The 19,879-nt window shown below is 37.6% G+C and overlaps 1 protein-coding gene across 1 annotated transcript in view; it reads right to left on the bottom strand.

Annotated features, from left to right (window-relative positions):
- Positions 1 to 19,879, bottom strand: part of LOC134746211 (huntingtin-interacting protein 1) — a 61,498-nt gene that overhangs the window by 26,424 nt on the left and 15,195 nt on the right. The window contains exons 2-8 of the mRNA XM_063680537.1: positions 9,755 to 9,865; positions 3,374 to 3,526; positions 2,887 to 3,044; positions 2,474 to 2,535; positions 1,933 to 2,110; positions 1,190 to 1,310; positions 430 to 537 (exon numbers count right to left, since the gene is read on the bottom strand). Coding sequence (XP_063536607.1) covers positions 430 to 537; positions 1,190 to 1,310; positions 1,933 to 2,110; positions 2,474 to 2,535; positions 2,887 to 3,044; positions 3,374 to 3,526; positions 9,755 to 9,865 — 891 coding nt within the window. The remainder of the gene's footprint in view (positions 1 to 429; positions 538 to 1,189; positions 1,311 to 1,932; positions 2,111 to 2,473; positions 2,536 to 2,886; positions 3,045 to 3,373; positions 3,527 to 9,754; positions 9,866 to 19,879) is intronic.

The raw sequence follows: 19,879 nt of genomic DNA, 5'->3' as shown, positions 1-19,879 counted from the left end.
TTCGATCGATCATAATCGTGTACCTATAATCATTTTTTTTTTTCATTTTCATCACTATCTTCATCAAATATTGCTAAAAGAAATGGGTGGCTGAGGAACGAGCATTCCGTATGACGCGAATGTGCACCGAAATATACATGTACGATAACAGGTCAGCGATGTCACGCAGACTGCGCACCGTTACCACCTGTTCCTGCGTCCGTCGCGTCCAGACCACTCAAAACGCCTGCGTTTGAGTTCTCGCAATATTCCTGTAGCTCTGACGACGCTCAAAGGTTGAGTGCGGGCTATGTGCGATGTGCGCATGAGCGTACTCCGTGTACCGTGCGCGTTGTACGCATCACGCGGTCAACGCGCAACTATACGCGGTAGACAGGGCTAACGAGTACGAACTTAGCATAATGGGTGATAAATTAAGATTATACTTACCAAACTGAAGGTGTCGGAGGTGTCGATGAGCGAACCCACGGCGTCCACTTCGTCCGGAGGCGGCTCTGGGATTGAGACCACCGGTGTCACGTACGTTCCGAAATCGCTCTGTATGTACAACAGTAGAGATAGATTTAGCTACACGAAACAACATTAATTTTCGAATCCTTAATTTATTGAAGAACAAAAAAAAATGTTTTTGTAAGATGGCCTTTAAAAAAACTCTAAAGGTTAACACATTGAGTGGCGAGAACCCGCTCGAGCGGGTTCTCTGTTCGTAGTCGCTTTCCTCTACAAAACGGGAAAACGCTGGGATCGGCTACGAGTGAATGTGTTAAGGTTTCATTAATATTACTTCGTATGCAATGTGTGCATTCGAATCATGCCGCAGTAACTGCGACTTCAATATGTGAGTTTTTCGTTTCATTTCGCTTACGCCATTATAAACGATGCTCCGATATAAATACAATGCCGCGCGACGCTGTGCGGCGTAAGCGCCATCGACAATAAGGTCCCTTTTTATAGAAAATACCACATTTTGATTTTAAAATCATGATGACTAACGATAGTAACACAATAGGAAAAAAACCTTGGGACATTGTTTTATCCCATTAGGATCGAAATTCGAGTAGAAATAACACAAGTTGTAGAAACGGTCACATAAAAAAAAATGGCAAAAAAAAAAAGAAACGGTCTGACAATGGTTTAAAGATTCGATCATAATGTCGGAGTGTCACTAGTGACGTTGCGTAAGGTTTACCTGAATAAGGAAATTAGGTGGGTTAGAAGGCAGCAAGGGTAGCGTCAGCAGATTGCGGTAGTACTGCAGGCTGCTCGCGTGCTTGTAGAATGAGCTCAACTTTTTAAACTGCTGTCGGAATCTACCAACAAAATAATATTGTTATTATTGCTAAGAAGAGAGAGAAAACCAAGAAACATACACATAAGGACATACCCATGTGTCCTATGAATTAAGTTTGGAACAGAACATCAAAAAACTAAAGGACAAGATAAGGCACCCCCATGTCATTATCTTATCGAATTAAAGTCTTAACAACTCAACGAAACGTTTCGAATTTATCCGTACATGTATTAAGCTATTAAGGCATATGGGTCATTCCAAAGTGACGGGTGGGACATTTTTACTATTTTTTTACCTACACTTTGATATATTTCTTCCACAACTACAATATTTGCATTAAATACTCACTATATAATCATAAACGCTAATAATCATTTAATGCTTCACCATTTAAAAAAGTAATAAAATGTTTTTATTATTATTACTAGAAATAGATGTTATTAGAAGTGTGACGGATGGGACATCAAATGGCCCCTCCTCTGCGAAGTTACTGAGATACTTCGCAAATTGTAACAAACTATGCAACTTTATTAGGGGCTACTTACAAGCGACGGCCAGTCACACAATTTGCCTCCTTTTTTTACTGACAAGATTTGCTTGACCAACTATAAACGCTGCGCGCTGGTGTAAGGGGGTTATACCTCTCCCGGTGTCCGGCCAGTGTGTCGGCCGGCAGCGACGCGTGCAGTCGGAATAGCAGGCGCACGTTGCAGTCGTAGATCTGCGACGAGTCCTGAGCGCACGGGATTAGTGCGGCCAGTCGACATTGCCCGCTTGCGGTCATGGAGTTCGCACGTGCGTTGCCGAGACTGTCGAATACTGGAAGAGGACAGAGCAACATTGAACCAAAAATCGTGTTAAGTACTGTTCTCTGCAAGCCAGCTTTGCAGTTTGAAAAGTGTAGGACCGATCTCTCATTTTTTTTTAAATTTCGCACCTTTTTCTACGGACAAAGATGGCTTGCCAGAATATAACAGCTATATAGGTACATACTCGTTAACTGCAATAAGGTTTACTAATTATCAGTTGTTGACGGTGACGACAAAATGTATAGTTGGTCAGGCAAATCTTGTAAAGACGATATCCCTTCGCGCCTACATTTTTTTTAATTTGCCGTCTTTTTCTACTGACAAGATTTGCTTGACCAACTATAAATAAAATATGAATTTAAGAAATACCAACCTGCTGCTTGTAGATTCAAAATATCGTCCATATAGTCGAACAACTCGACACATAACTGGAAGCTGTAACAATACAAATATTTAAATTGAAAATCTTAATAATGTAGCATGTGTAATGTGTACAATGCTAGATTGACGGATGATCCATACACTGATATAGGTCTTTCCTGATTTGGCAGACCTGATTGCATACTGCACCAATCCCGTACCGCCAAGGCAGGTAAGTAAGTAGACCAACATTTTGGCTGATGGATAAAATTACTCACTAGTTGTTGACGTCGTTCTCGGCGATGGCGTCCAGCTCGTCGGCCGTGAGATTGCCGGGGAACCGAGGTTTGCGCGCGTGGAACTTCAGCTTGCAGACCAAACTTGTTCAGGTGCTCATAGCCTGGAGTAGGATGTTGTCATACTCACTAGTTGTTGACGTCGTTCTCGGCGATGGCGTCCAGCTCGTCGGCCGTAAGCTGCATGTTGCCGGGAAACCGAGGGTTGCGCGCGTGGAACTTCAGCTTGCAGACCAGCAGCGAGCAGTACAGGTGCACGAGGCGGCCGTAGCCTTCGCGTAAGTGGACCTGGAAGAATACCCATGTAAATTCTAAATTGATTGATTGTTAGCTATTTGGCCAACCTTCGCAAGCCAACGAGGTGATAGACCTTTCATATACTTAGTAAAAAAATATGGACAACTGTTATAAATTGCGAGCTTGCGAGCTGACGTCGATAGAAATGCGGCATCTGACGCGCGTCGTTATAGCGTAAGGTTTACGATGACGCGTTGCTTACGCTAGGCGTGGCGTTCAAAGGCTTAAGACGCTTGTTCAAATCCATCCAAGGCAACCGGAGTTCTTCGTTTTATTGAAAAAATAGCCCAGCAGAGATATCACGAATGCGTTGGACTCACCCATAGTTTCCCCAGGTTCTGTATCATGCCGATGTGCCTTTGCGAGTCATCAAGGCATGCCGGATGACCTTCCCTGAGAAGTTTGTGTGTCACGTGACAGAACTTCCATGCCACGATGCGATTGTCTTGGAGCGGGAGACGGATCGCCACCATCTATAAGAAAAACGTGTTCGTTGGATCGGTCTTCTTATCTTTTGTTTTTGAGGATCTCTCGTTACCAATACTATTGTTTGTCTAATAAATTTTACGTTAAGTGTTTGTGCTTTGTGTTTCTTAAAGTTAAACAAATGATTTTTAGATTGATAAAAGTCACTCCGACATAATAGGGATCCCCTATTATGTCGGTAAGCCCGTAAGGGCAATTAACTGTTATCCTTAACTACCGGAAATAGGACATCATTAGCCCCTAAACATTTATTTGGCCATTTATTTCCTTTTGACACTAATAAGTGTTATACAGTTTTTCTTTCCAGCAAAAGTAATCCGAGTAACTACTTAGAATACTTAAATAACAGTTCGCCCCTGTAAGTATGTAGATTATGGCCAAACTATAATTGGATAGCGATAGATGTGACGATAAAGCCATAGCCATAGGTGCATGAATCACGCTCACCTACTGATTTGACCATGAATGACTAAGAGCCAGCCGCCAGCCTGGTTGGTGGATAAACCAACCACAACAGCAGGTTTAGCACGATATCGCCGCGGCAGTATAGCGCGCGCGAGAGACCACCCGTCCCTTTATAATTAATACAGTTAGAGAAGAACGATCTGTCTATCTCGCGCGAGAGATATTGTCGTGGCGCTCTCATGCTAAACGTACTGGCGGACTGATCAACGTCACTCAGCAGAGAACTAGGAAACTTCCTATACAATAAAATTTGGCGAACTTTATTTATTACGGTTACAGACGGTTTGGCGTACTGACTCTAAATTGACAGACTAAGGTCCGATCTCACCATACCTTCATTGAATTTATTTGTGGTTCAATTTTTTAACATGCAGATACGTCTGCGAGCGATACTCCAAATTTTATATTAAAGGAAAAAATGGAAAAAGTTACACTTCCGGCAGGATTTGAACCCGCAACCTCCGCAATCCGCCCAAAGGCGTGTATACATAAGGGAAGGAATGGAAAGATTTGCAGGGTTCTGGTAGGCTTCCGTAGCTCAATTGGTTAAGAGCAACGCACGGATTGCGGAGTTTGCGGGTTCAGATCCTGCCGGAAGTGTAACTTTTTCAATTTTTTCCTTTAATATAAAATTTATTTGTAGTTCATTAAATGCTTGTTTGCATGAATCAGTTCTCTATGCCACTCTATGGGATCACAGCTGTCGATGCTATCTAATTAATACCTACGGCAATAAAATGATAGGATTAAACGAACTTACCTGAAGTGAAGTTCAATCCTGATTATATGAAGTATTTAGTCCTGGATAATTTTAACAGTGTAGTAGTCTCGATCGCTGGCCAATCTGACGCGAATTTAGAGTCGCCGAGATGAAAGAAAAAATTACCAACTGTCACGATGACATTCATATAGTTTAGAGTATTCATGCACTAAATGGGAAGTAACCATGGATTCATGGTTACTCGAGGAGGGTGGGGATACCCCTTATCCAGGATTGAACTTCACTTCAGGTAAGTTCGTTTAATCCTATCATTATATTCGTATTTAGTCCTGGATAATTTTAACAGTGTAGATGTTTAGAGAAGATAATTAAATAATTTGTAAAAATAAATGTCTCAAAAATCTACCCAAAAACAAGCACTTGTATTTTTGGCAAGAATATGTATATCTATATATTATCTATCATGGAAACCTATACCTATCTCTATATTCCATAAAAAAAAATTAAAATTAAGGCTAAATAAACAAGTCGCTATGAGAAATCTCAAAATATCAAAATCGGCTTTTGAGTTTCCTGGCAAAAAGCAGAGAAATTTTAAAAAATTCTCCGACCAATTACATGAGAATTACCAATAATAAAATTAGGTTATGAACTTATACTACTTTAATGGGTAAATACTCTGAGAATCAGAGATTTATTTACTGCGTTCAAAGTTTTGAACATGTAAAGATAAGAGTTTTGAGTTTTGATGTAAAGATAATTCATATCTAACAAGAGCAGCAGACAGTAACAGAGTAGTTATCTGGAGCATCCCTTTATGCTTAAAACATTATGTTCACTGGTGAGACCTACCCATATACTATGATCTTTATCTTGACCAATGTGAGACATCATAATTAGAAAATGTAAAGAAAATATGTAATAATGTACCTATATTGCGGTATATAAATATAAAGCCTCCATAAAAGAAAGAAGACATGAGAACTGTCAAAGATAAAGATAAAAGATATTTATTCGTTACTATTTATCTACCCTTTATTTTCTTGTTGCTTGTCTAAGACACATCAGACAAGGTTTTAAGACATTATGATGCTATAGTTTTCTCTTATATTATATTTGTTTATTCCAATAAATACATATTTCATTTCATTTATTTATTCATAAACAATAATAAATTGAGTCTAGACAGTCATATTTTCGGGGCATCACCCAGTAAAGGAAAAACGTGGCGTGGCAGTCTTTATTATTAATTTTTCTTCTCTAAAGATTTTAAAGAGTATTGCTGTTTTAAATAAACATAAAAATAAAAGGAACTGTACTATTTGTTGAAACATGAAATATCTAAGACTGTAATTTTACTTTCAAAATCTCAAGTTGATTTATTATTTGTAACATACACCCTTAAGAAGACACTCATTGCTTCACATTCACGCAATTAAGCGTAATAGATTGTATCATGTCCATATTTTAAAGTCTGAATACCACTCTTCTTTTCCCAGACCTGGTGTTTCTTGGGAGATTAGGACATGCTCGGAGTTGTTTAAACAACTTTCAACAATAGTACTAATAAATGTACATGGTGATTAAACATTAGATAGCTTATGTTGGAAGGGATTTAAGCACCCTTATTTAAAAAGTTGTTAAGTAACCACTTAACTAAGCTAAGTAAGTAATAGTCACTTACTATGCTATAAGGGGTAATATAAATAATACATCCTACACTTAAAATATTCTAAATTGCTTCCCTATCTAAAACAAGTTTCACATTGTCTTTTAATATATTTTATTTAATGTCTATATACATCTAGGAATATAAAAAGGTGATGCTGTTAGAGATAAAGAATCATATCTTTCAATTATTTGTTCTAGTATTTCTCAACCACTACCTACTGAATCTGACAAAAGATTCTAAATGAGTTAGTAAGTAAGCAATTTGAACCGAAACAACCTATAATTTTGGTTCAGATAATATAAATTCTTATTATATTGAAAATGTGTGAAATTACCACCACATATGTATGTGGATCGGTCTGTGGCGTTTCCTGCATAATTCCATAATAAAAGCCATGAATCAATTACAACATAAGCATTAGCCTTGAGAATCCGAAATACAATGAAAAACAGAAAATGACTATTCTCATTACATATCATAATTATGAGTTATTATGAACAGAAAGTTTGTCTCAAATGCTCTGTTAAATGCCACAAATAACTTCATAGATCAGTTTGGACAGTCTTACTGCTAAAAGGTCTTTCCAACTTTGTTTGATCTATACTGAACATATTCATACAGAAAGTATATAAAAAACGATATAAATGAAATGCAACAATATGATCTGTTGTGAATTTTATTGTATTTGTGAAATTATTTCAATTCACTACTGATTATATAAATATAATTGATTAATTATATCATTACAAATAAAATAAAAATAAATAGGAATTGCTCATTATGGCATAAAGCACATTTTTCTTTTTGGAATCCAATTCTTTTTTCCATCTCAGCTCTATTATCGATAATTGTCTTCATCAGGTCCATCATCATCATCATCCCCCAACCGTTTAAAGTAATTTTACAGTACCAAGAGGTATCAAACATTCGAACACTTTGGATAAGAATCTTTCTAGTACATACCTAACTAATAATGTTGTTTTATTTAATGTCTTAGGCTTAAAGTTAGTAGACCCTTCAAAACCAAACAATACCAGGTAACGGGGACACTAATGTTTAAATGTTGGGAAATGTGATATGACTATTGCATAATACCTATAAACCTACATTATTATCTACCTACCTACCTACTTATATAACCTACCTACCTATTTAATATTACTTACATATCCATTAAATTTCTATTTCCTTATCACAAATGTATCGAAATCTGAGCTCGTGCTAAATTGAACCCTACCATTTTGTGAAAGGGTTCCAAGCAATTGTAGGAAAAATGTTGACACAATTTGCCTTGCCTTTATAAAAGGCCCAAAAGTTTGGTAAATAATTTAAATAAATGAGAGTTTGGAGCTTTGGACTTGCTCAGAATTTATAATTTATTGATATTAGACATCCATCCAATGGCTGACTGATTAAAGTTTTCTATGTATAGTCTTTGGTATTGTAAGTACCCTTGTTCACCTACAGTTTTGTATTTTATACAACTTACTGTTCATTATCTGTAATTTGAAGGAGGAATAAACTCTTGATTTAATTCAATATATAATTCATATTTCTGAAGGAAATGGAAATTATGTCATGTTTGATTATTTTGATCAAAGGCAATTGGGCTTTGAGAACCTAAAAATTTTAATGCACAACTGACTGGGCTATCCGGGAACATATCAAGAATAAAAATAAGAAATATTATCATAATTTGTTGTGATATTTATATTTCTTGTGAGAGTGGCTAAAATAAATTAGTATTTATATTTATAATTGAATTGAATTGAGTAACCCTTAAAGGGTTATTTTTCCTTATGATATTAGAAGGAATGTATTAGTCAACATGTATGGCAATTTACCAAACTGCCTGCAAAAGGAAAAAAATTCCGTTCTAACAATATGATATTATGAAATTTATGAAACAAGCTTAAGCTATAGGAAGCTTGTAAGAAGTGTTAATGAAAATAGTATATGCCATGAACCCCCAGATTTGATCTTCATAATAAGGCAGCTGTCTGGATCTTGTCCTTATAAAGGCTGATAGCATTCTTTTGCATATTAGTATAATATGAGTAGGTATGAAGACTATGAAGTGCACTACTGAGTCACTTATTTATTTACTGACTGCCTCTCTTCTGGATAAGGCTACAGAATTTTTGATTAGCAAAGGAATAATAAAAATGACATGCCTCAAAAGGGTTCAGCATATATTATAAGTGTTTGGTACAGACCTTAATCCAAATATTTTATTCCAGCAGCTTCCAGAATAATGTTATTATTTGTAAACAATAAGTCAGCACTTAATTAGCATACAATACTAGAATAAGCTAGTTGATATTTATGTACATGACACAGGACCCCGTTCATGACTGTGACAAGATGCGCTAAATTTGATCCAGATATTTGGGTTTCTTGTTAGGTCAATCTCAGCTGCTAATGTCATTATAAGAAATTAATTAGCTATTAAAAGACATTTCGTGTATTATCATCCCACGGATGACGTGTTTCTGGTCATATATTTAATTCCATTTTATTAATGAATATTCGGTTCTCTTACTTGTCCCACGGACGAAGGGCTTCTTGCTATGCAATGAGCATAGTAATTGAAGTCATTTTAAAAAGATCTGACCCTCGTTCCACGAACGAGGCACAATGTCGCCACGCGACATGTGGATATTTTTAAGCCAACATCTCCCAGAATGTCCCACGGACAAAGATAACATAACACCATGTCGCCACGCGACATATGGGTATTTTCAAGTCAACCCTTAAACAATGTCCAACAAGGACATAGACAAACTCGTCACACGAGAATGTATAAGAACTAGATACAAAATTGTATAGGTATTTTATAATAAAGTGAGGATAAGTACATAAACTATTGTATCACACCTCCAAGTTTCCCCACGGGAACACTTTTAGCACCTTATAGTAGCAAGGATTTGGAAAATGAAGACTGCTTCAATTATCTCCTGATGATAATGTACTTACGTTCCGATATTTTATAACTTTCACTTTCCATGTGCACTTTGCACCGCATATCGTCTTTTTAGGTATAACTGCATTGATTATTACGGGAAAACTAAGAATTACTCAATAAAACATAAATTGTTCATAAAGCGACATGTGCGTTATATGGCGCGCGAAAAAGATATGAATGTCATCGTGACAGTTGGTAATTTTTTCTTTCATCTCGGCGACTCTAAATTCGCGTCAGATTGGCCAGCGATCGAGACTACTACACTGTTAAAATTATCCAGGACTAAATACGAATATAATTGTGCATGTGGTTAGACACGTCCTATTATAAGTCATCTTTAGTTGGATCGTGGAAAGTAGACCTTGTTGCAATTGATTAAAGACCAAACTTACCCAATAGGTGACGGCGCTCTGCTCCTGAAAGGTGCCGATGATGGCGCTGCGCACATGTTTCTCTTTCACGGGGGTCTCCACAGAGTTGGTCGCCTTTTGGACTGCTAGCGTCTGCAATACAACAATATACCTTATTTATACAAAGACCTTAAAAAGGTGTTTTATGAATGAAATATGTGGAATCAAGCAGACGAGACTCCCAGAGGGATAGCGGTCATCGTCGCTTATGGCCACTCACCAGAAACATTTTATAGACGTTTGAACTCGTCTTCTGTTGCGTTACTGTAAAAAATTACATGCATGGAAAACGGCAAAAAAAAAACACAAAACGCAACCGTATTAACTAATCAATAGTTTAAGAATGAAGTAAAAACATTTATTAAAACAATTATTATTACCGGGTAATGTTTGCTTAACTATAAAGAGGGAGAGGGAGAGAGAAAGAGAAAAATAGGTACCTACAATTTTAACACGATTAGTACAACTTATTGTAGTTAGGCATCTTCATATTGGATGCTGATCCGCACGCCGCTCGGGTGTGCGAACAGGAAATGGAACGGTGTGGGGACTCTGCGTGTGTTTGCTTAGCGCAATTAAAAATAATGAGCAAATTGAACCCCATTTTGAATACGCGGGTAATGAACACACCTACACTACCACTACATACCTACACTAGTAGGTACCTTCAAGATGAGTTTTACGCGCGTTAAACGCTAGCGAGTGCGTCAACTCAAACGCAGTGCATCTCGCTTGCACCAATGTCAGAGTACGAAGGAGATGCATTGTGAGTTAGTTCACACAGTCGCTAGCGAATATGTCAGTGTCAAACTCGTGGTAAGGATATATACCCGCTAATGGTATGACTGCAAAATCTTAATTCCTACTCTTACGTACTCGTAACCCGTGAATCATACGGACTGTGTGGTCGTTAAAAGTTCCTCGAACATCACTTACGCAGTTCTGAGACGTACGCGAACTTGACCTTGTCAACTGATTTTAAACTGTATGAAGGAAATAGGTATTAAGTATTACGTTTTCAACAGTAGGTACATAAAATGCTAAGCAAAATACGAAGCGGAAGTCCCCTATATTAGGGAATTTCCAGTCATTATAGGCGATACGAATAATACGACACAAGGCGGATAAGTACTGTGGCAAGGCGTCCACCAGCGTGCCAACTTTGCCAGACTTTCGAGCAATATTTCAGAGAGCCCAGTTGGCTTTGGCTTGCCTACATAGCTAATCCTGGGAATAAAATGATATGAACTTGAACTTTCGCATGCGAAAAAGCTGTAAACTTTTTGACCCGAGGAGGGCTAACACCGCACTTTAGATAAATTCGAGCTGGCTAAAGCTTGGTATTTTTGGATGGTTTTGCGGGTGATTAGTTGATTACTGAAAAACTGATGTTGGCATAATATATAAATTAACTCAATGAAGTTTGTTATCTTAGCATATTTGCATGGATGTAGTTTTTCAATTCATTCACATCAGAGGTTCTCAAACTTTTTCCTAACGTGTCCCCTGTAGAATCCCTAGTATCTGTCCCGTCCCCTTGACGTGACGTGGAAGTGATCTGCTTCCCTTGGAGAACATTGGAAATAAGAAGGAAACAAAAGATATGCCGCGCCGCGCTACACTTGCGTTGCGACGGAACGATTTGGCTTTTGCGCGGGTTGCTCAATAACTCTGAAAGTATTTAAAATGTTGCTAGTCAAATCCCTCGGCTATATCACTAGCTATTACTTATATACTAAAATTATATTGCTGTGGTATGCAGGGTAACGAATTACCGATATACAAATGAAAATAAATGAAATTTAGACATGTTTTCGTGATTTATTTGTATCGAGCCAACTTTAACCTTTTAAGGTTTTGGTCAGTCTGCCCTCGTTATATAGTTTTCGTTTGTTCATGGCATTTGCCATTGATTAATATTTATAAAAACTACAATTTTGCCCCGTCCTACGTGTACGCCCCTAATACTTATGCATTATATTAAGATCATCAATTGTTACAAATCACCGTTACTTGCAGCTCCATTTCGCACATACTCTTACGTTCGCTTCGTTGTCTCAGCATATGTTATCGTCATCATCAGCGAAATAATCTTAATGAGCGGGTAATGACTCGCGACAGTTATTGCGCGTGACGACATCATCACTAACAATATATAAAAACTAACTGTAGGATACACTACACTAACTAACTGTATCCTAATTACTACTGTACACGTTAAAACAGAAAAAAAACAGACAGTTTTTAGCCAGAAACTTGTCGCTTATTACACAAAACTTAAAATGTTCAATATATTAATCTGCTGTAAACAACGAAACGTCGTGCGTATTTTTTACCATATCATCATTGAAGACAGCTATTACTGCAACAGCTACCTTAGCATAGGTACCATTAGTAATAAGAAATTCGCCATGTAGATAGGTAACCGAAGTGATTTAAGCTCAAAGCTCAATCAAAACCACTGAAAGTGATAAAACTGATAAAATTGATTTGCGCCGTTATACGCACTCGATAACTAATACGATAAGGCGCTGGCAGCGCCCAATTTACACGTGTTTGTAGTTTGAACTATCGTTAGGGTTGTACTGTATTGAAGCATCGTTAATAAGCGCCAAATTGTAGTTTTATATGGTGCGTGGCCTTTTTCCTGGGAACCTATGAAGCAGCCGCATGCTGGCAAAATACTCTTATTCTTTTTTTTTATTAACCTACTTGGTGTCCCACTGCTTGGCAAATGCCTCCCCTCTGTTTCTCCACACGACCCTGTCATCGGCATTTTCCCACCATTTGGGGTAGAATGCGTCCAAGTCTTCCCGCCACCTCCTTTTCGGTCTGCCTAAACCCCGGCTTGCACCGTCTATGGTGTTCCGTGGGTCCCACTCAGTAACCATTTTAGCCCACCTTTCCGGGCAAACTTCTATTAGCACGCTAAATTCAGTAAGATAGAAAAAGCCGTCCGGTCGGACGAACGGTCTAAAAATGTAACTAAGCCTTTTCGCAGTAAAGCAGCAACGCAAGGGAAAAGCGACAGAAATATGTTTGGGAGCCTCTGATCGAACCTGATCTGAATCACTGACCGAAGGTCTTTTTCGGTGACATTTTATGAGTTTAGTTAAGAATAACAGTTTTGAATGATTCACGGTTAGTTTCACTAGATCAAGATGCATGTAACTGCGTCGAAATATCGGGAGCTCGAAAAAAATACATTAGGTAATCACGGTCCATTCCCCGGTCAATATAAGTTTACTAGTAGTTAAGAATGAAAAGGTAAATAAAGATATCTATTTAACTAAATTTACAGTAACCGTTACTCACCTAAAAGCTCGAGTTCGCTGTCGCACTTCTTACTCCCAATCGAACTATTTGTTATTTCAGCCCCAAAAAACTACAAAGCCATGCACTGAGCTCTCTTTGTGTACGATATTTTTTGTTTCCTTTAGCCCCGCGCTTAAATCGCACGTCAGCGTCACTGAATGTCTGAAGACCGTTTCTGGAAAAGCGACACGCCGTCGCGTTAAAGTTCCTTTGAATGCAAAGCGAAGAAATTTTATTGCCAGTATTAAACACGGGAAATGACTAACTTAGTGTACTTATATACACTGTACAAGTCAACGAGTAGGTAAGTGTTTCGGATCGATGTTCAATAGTTTAAATAAAATTACTCTCCCGCTATCTCTCTGCTCTCAATAACATAATGCTTGATGGTTAACAACATTGGATTAGGATCACTTGTCGTTAAAACTTGCGAGTAGGGAAAATTTTACAGGTCATAGTGGGGTATGTTAGCGCTATATTTTTTTCTCAGTTCGTCCATTGCGGGCGGTGCAACGTGCATCCCGCCCTCCAAGAATAACCATGAACCGCAGTGTACTCTACCTACTACTTCTTGGAAATGATAAAAGAAAAATCGAAGTTTTCAATTTCTAGAATAAATACCTGTAAAAACACCAATGCATAAGCAATTCCTAGTTTCCGTGACGTTCTAGTAATGCATCTATAACAATCGGCTCAGTTTAGGGAATACAGCTAAATACAACATTATTGATATTACAATAAGGTAAGGAGTAGAACAACACTTATGGTAACGTTTATGTTTATTATATTTAAAACAGCACGCGTGGGTTTAACAAAATTAGACTCAACTAAAAATGTAAAGGGCGTTGACACGCTTTCTGAATGAGACGCGTGACGATTTAGAACACGAATGCACGTTTCTGTGCAATCCTTAAATATAGGCAAAACCTTTAAACGTAGGGATGCGTTAAGATTATTGAAATATTTATAAGTATTTGTTCATTCTTATACTCCATAATACACCATCTAAATTTTACACTTGCTAAAGGTAAAATGTGTATCTTCTTAGTGTACCTTAGGCGGTAAAAAGAACAGCAAAATCGGTTAGCTAATATAGCACGCTCTAGTCTCTAGCTAATCGCATTTGTTCCGCTTGATATAATTGTTCTTTTAGATACATCAGCATGCACATAACGTGAAATATTTTTTTATATATATACCACAATAGCCCTGGCTTACCTTGCCCTGGTATACTCTTTACAATATGTGCAATGGCAAATCTAAAGTGATGAAGCCAAAGTCACAAACGAAGATTTTGTCGGACCGTGTTATTGTGTGTTTTGCATACAAGCAGTCTTAAGGGGCCCACTGACTATCAGTCCGCAGGACGATATCGGCCTGTCAGTTAAAACAAAAATTTGACAGTTCCGAACAACTGACAGGCCGATATCGTCCGGCGGACTGATAGTCAGTGGGCCCCTTTTAGACTGAGTATACCGCGCATACTACCAAATACAGAATTGTAGAAACGAATATGGTTACGTGACCCAGTTACCTCAAAATACTATTGTTTCGATAGCTTTTATTAAAGGTCAATTGTCTAAACTAAAGGCAAGCATAATCGATTATCGATATTCTACGCAAGTAATGAACTCTGTAAGTCTGTTTGAACAGCCGGTAAACTGTTTGACGAATTGATAATGCATTTATTTTACGGTGGAAGGGCCTTCGTAAAGACACACATCTTTAGTTTTGTTAATTTGATTACTAAACTGTTTTTCTCTATATCAAGCTATTGAAGAAGAGAAGAATATTGGGTGTCATGTGGTCTATCTTACGCCCATCCAAGTGTAAACCTATGCTGTCTTTAGGAGCTGTATATAGGTACGTATTTTCATTCATCCATTCATTTCATGATCATCTCAGTACTTGGTAAAAAATAATATTGCCGGAAAACGTACCGTAGTTATAACGGTGGCCTTACCTATAGGTAAAGATTCAGGCTCGGACAGGAAAATTTTAGTGATAGATAGTGATTCAGCCTTCTTTAATTAATTAATTAATCTTATTTAACCTTCCCTAAATCAGATTAATTTATTAACTAAATAAGGCCTTCTTTATTAGCGCTAAATTCAAGCGATTTTTTTAACTCTCCAATTCCTCCTCTCTTGTTTTTTTGGATGGGAGGATTGTTTTCTTGTAGGTACGAGTATATGAATGAAGTGTGCAATAATTGTGTACTTACCAGCATATGGAAGCGCTTGTCAGTCGGGTTGGCCATGACTATATTAATGCTCGGCAGTCGGCATGCATTAGTTAAAGTGCGGGATGTGGCGCTGAAACGAGACGAGACGCGCCACACCAGTTTAGTACTGTTAGTGGGAAAGTGGAAATGAGCCTTCATGTTAATGGTACACTTTGGCATTAGTTTGTAACACTAATTTAAAAAATACTTATAATAATTCTAAAACAAATTTTAATAGCTATGGATATACGAACTGATTTGTCCGTCAGTTTTGTCTGGCGGGCTAGTATGTCAATGTATACCTATTAGGTACAGGTTAAAGGAGGAAATTAAGCAGTATCTGCAGACAGATCTCCGGTAGACACATCTGTGCCTGATTCCCGCCAAACATTGACAGATTTGGACTCCAATCACATCGGCCTATGCCAGACACAGACAGCTCTGATGAATACTTCAGAACGTATATCCTTACCTAATTTGTGTATGTGAGCGTTATGATTTTCTTGCCTTTCTCACTCGATAACCGAGTACATCGTACGCTTGCGAGGGGCCGTGGAGCACTCTTATGTGGGCTGTACACACTCGTCGAGAGCCTCTCGCCGAGTCTCGGCGCCGCTCCGATCCAATAGGAGAAGCGCGAGACGAGAAGGAAGAGCGAGACGAGAAGGGAGCATGTACACACTTGTTCTCGGCCTGTCTCGGGGTCTCTCGATGAGTGTGTACAGCCCGCATTAAAGAATTAAAAACTAATTAAGTATGTCTTATTGCAAACCGCCAAAGTTGTACCTTTTGCATGAGAACGACAGAAATCAAGAGCGACACAAATAGCGTATACATTTGAATCCATAAATTATAATTAAAAAATGTCACTGCTCTAAAAGAGCATTAAGTACCTATATTTAACTATTTCTGAATAACATGAACAAGATTTAATTGAATACGCATTCCGAATAATACGCATAGGTAATAAGACATGAGTAGTATTGCCACTTTAAATATGATCGGGAAAGACTAGAAAATAGAAATTAAAAATAGTATAAGTAGGTATTAAGTATATAGATAAAATGCGATGCAACAAAAAAAAGCACAAAAGTGCCTTTATTCCATGCCCAAAATACACGTACTTACTCTCTGAATTAAGATAGCGAAAGTACTCATGCCTTGCCTGATGCCGTAAACTTGCTCATCATTGCCCACCATGCGAAACATTGCCTGGCTTTATTTTTGTCAAACCTGATGGCCTCGTTCCCGTTAACTATTAGGAATTCAATTACAGCTGTTTGGTGTGGAGGGCAAAGATGAGGAGTTTACGTTGCAGTAGAAACCAAATAACTCACAAACTTGTTACTCAAACAACAATGCTTGTGTTAAGTTAGAATCAAATATGAAATGAAAATGCTGCAGTGCGGTTCGTTGGCACGCATGTTTTTAAATATGAAGTAGTTATATAAACTCTGTGTAATACAAACAGAATTAAAGTTATATAATTGTTATGTTTCCAGCTTCGGAAGCGGGTAATCTTCATCAAAAGCGTGTTTCAATACGAATTGTTTAAGTAGTACTTAGGAAAACGTACTTGCCGAGGTATTCAAGTAGATGTCGAGGGTTAGTCGCTTATTACCTGAAACAAATTAAATTAAATAAGTATAAGAACATAAATTAACATCGACTTTTTGGTCCAAGGAAAAAAGGCAAATGTTGATAGTTATCAATCAAATACCTAGTTAGGTATTAAAGGTAAGGTACTTATTTATATTGAAGCGGATTAGCTAACCAGTCTACATCAGGTACGAGACATTTTATACATACATACTTATAAATCCTCGTCCAAAAATTTAAATAAAAAAATATAACTAAGTATACATACATTTTGTAGAGCAACATTAGTCATTAAATACAAAAACGTACTCGTTGCCATTGCCGTTAAACATTTACGTTTTTTATCTATTTTCTCACATTAAATTTATGACACATTCACTTAGAGGACACTGAGGACAGTTTAAAAGACACATCAGCACATCACCTTAACCTAATACTGTCTTCGTTGGCGGGCTAAACTGTAAGGCTTCAAGCACAACATAATCTCAGAATTAGTGCTGCTTCAGCGGCAATTAAAATCAGGTCAGCTAACATGACGCAAACGAAAAAAGCGACCAAGATTACATGAAACTTGTGACTATACTCGTACGTAAATAAGCGGACCAGCTTTTCTTGGTGATGAAAAACAATGCTAAACAATGCGAGCAAATGAATTACGTTACAATGCGATTAATGCATTTAGATGTTAATAAATGCAGAGACAAATTAATGAGTTAAGACTGTTTTATAAAATTACGGCTACGTTCCTCGTCATGTTTATTGATGGCGTCTTATTAGCGAGTTCCATCTCGTATTATTTACCTCCATTTTATTTTACTACTAGCGTTGCAAAGGTCAAAGCTACAAAACGTACAAACCTCTTGTCTGTGTAAATTAAGGATCTGACACTAGACTTATATTGACCGGGATATAGACCGTGATTACCTTTTGTATTATTTATGAGTTCCCGATAAATAATACAAAAGGTAATCACGGTCTATGTCCCGGTCAATATAAGTCTAGTGAAACTAACCGTGAATCATTCAAAACTCTAAGGATCTGACAGACCGAATTTTCAATCTTCTTTTTGCATTTTTTTCAAGAACGATTTTTTTCTACTCTTTTTGCACAGCACAACCGAGGTTTGAACCCACGGTTTTTGAACACACATATGAAAGGTTAAATAAGGAACGCAACTTTGTATAAAGATCGACAGTCTTTATAATTTAATAATCAGTAATAAATGTAAATAATATGATGTATAAATGAATAATGTACATCGGGATAAGTGGTCGAGTTCCGTTGTGTCATGAATGAAATAGTAGTAAATTAGATAATGAAACTGCGTGGCTGTTTATCTGGTACTAGTTCGATTAAGAGCGCAGTGGAATGTGGATTGTGGAATGGAATGGAAATGGTAACATAACTTTACATAATACCTATAGGTATACATTATCTCGGTATTGTAGTGACTTTCAAGATGCACGTTATTCGGGTGCGGTGAAGTCGCTCGGCAGATGGTCTCGTCCCGCAATCAATGTTACCAACTCGGCAACGTAAATGCTAAATTAAATGAGTTTAGAAACTTCCTTGCATAAATATTAGCAACTTTATTAGAAGCCCCATACAACATTTCCATATGTACGCGACAACATTTCCATATGCACCACTTAGATGGTTGGCAGTCCTCAACTGCACTCACTCGCACAGCTATTAAACTGTGGAATGAACTGTCGGCTGCGGTATTTCCATGGGCGTGGGTAGGTAGGAATGCCAACCAAGGTTTACAACACACACGACTATTAGATGCAATAAAAAAGGAGAACCCTAAATACTGCCCTGTGAGTCCTGGGATACGGAAACATGCCGTAGTGGCTTTCATAATCTAAACAGATTTCCATGGATGGTACCTATCCTAATTAAATTGCGTTTGCATGTCTATAGCTATATGTTTTCACTCAAACTATGGGCAATGGAAACGTGCTTAAAATGATACATTCAAACCGATCCTGTAGAGTAATTTTTTTATGTTAACAAATTCAAGCCCACTGTGGCCACCTCCGCAGCTACTTAGCCCACACAATCCTCAAGGCGGGAAGGGGGACAATAGCGACGGATTTCACAAGGTGCCATTGTACATTGTGTCATATTCAATAGGCGGTAGGACCCAGGATAGCGTGCCTTGTTCTTTCACAATACTACATGTAGTCATAAGTATCATAATCAGTACCTTGACTTAGTTCGAGCGTGCGAAACGACGCGGTCATGGCAGTCCGTCTACCTTCTTAGATTTCTGCGTTAATCTTTGTCTATGGTAAGAGGGATATAATAAGATAGATCGGTACTGTCATAGTAAATTTTGTAACCACAGAAAATTCACTGCCATCTATCGATACACTTTAAAACTAAAAATGAAGATTTATAAAAATACAATAAAATGTATTTAAAAAAATATGGATAAATGTTTTTTATTTTATTTGTATTAATTATTTTTATGATTTTGACCCCTGTTCTTTCACTGATATGCGTTAAAATTGTTAAATAACAAACAAAACCGTCAACGCCCTCTATACGAGAGTAGGCCAAAGGTAGTGGCGCCATCTGATCAAGAATCAAATTTTCGTGATTTTCGAGGCACGTTTTTTCCTTAGACTGCATCCATCTATTACGGAGTTATATCTATCTTTGCTATTACTTAACCTATGCTGCTGCATGTAAGTATTACCAACAAGTAAATACACGACAAACCTCAAATAAAAAGTATGATTTTTAGGTTCCTTTTAAATTTTTAATGATTTCCAAACCACTTTTTCAAGAACAGCTCATTAGGTTTGCCTTTTGGATTGAAAGGTCGTTTTGCTGTTTCTAATCCAGGTTGTTACCGGGAAAAGGGTAAAGATAAGTTATACCAAAGAGGATATAATAAGATAGAGCGGTACTGTCATAGTAGATTTTGTAACCACAGTTAATTCACTGCCATCTATCGACAC

This window comes from Cydia strobilella, chromosome 12, assembly GCF_947568885.1.
Source record: "Cydia strobilella chromosome 12, ilCydStro3.1, whole genome shotgun sequence".
NCBI lineage: Eukaryota > Metazoa > Arthropoda > Insecta > Lepidoptera > Tortricidae > Cydia > Cydia strobilella.
The sequence above is the reverse complement of the archived record's forward strand: the minus strand, read 5'-3'. Positions and strand labels throughout refer to the sequence as shown.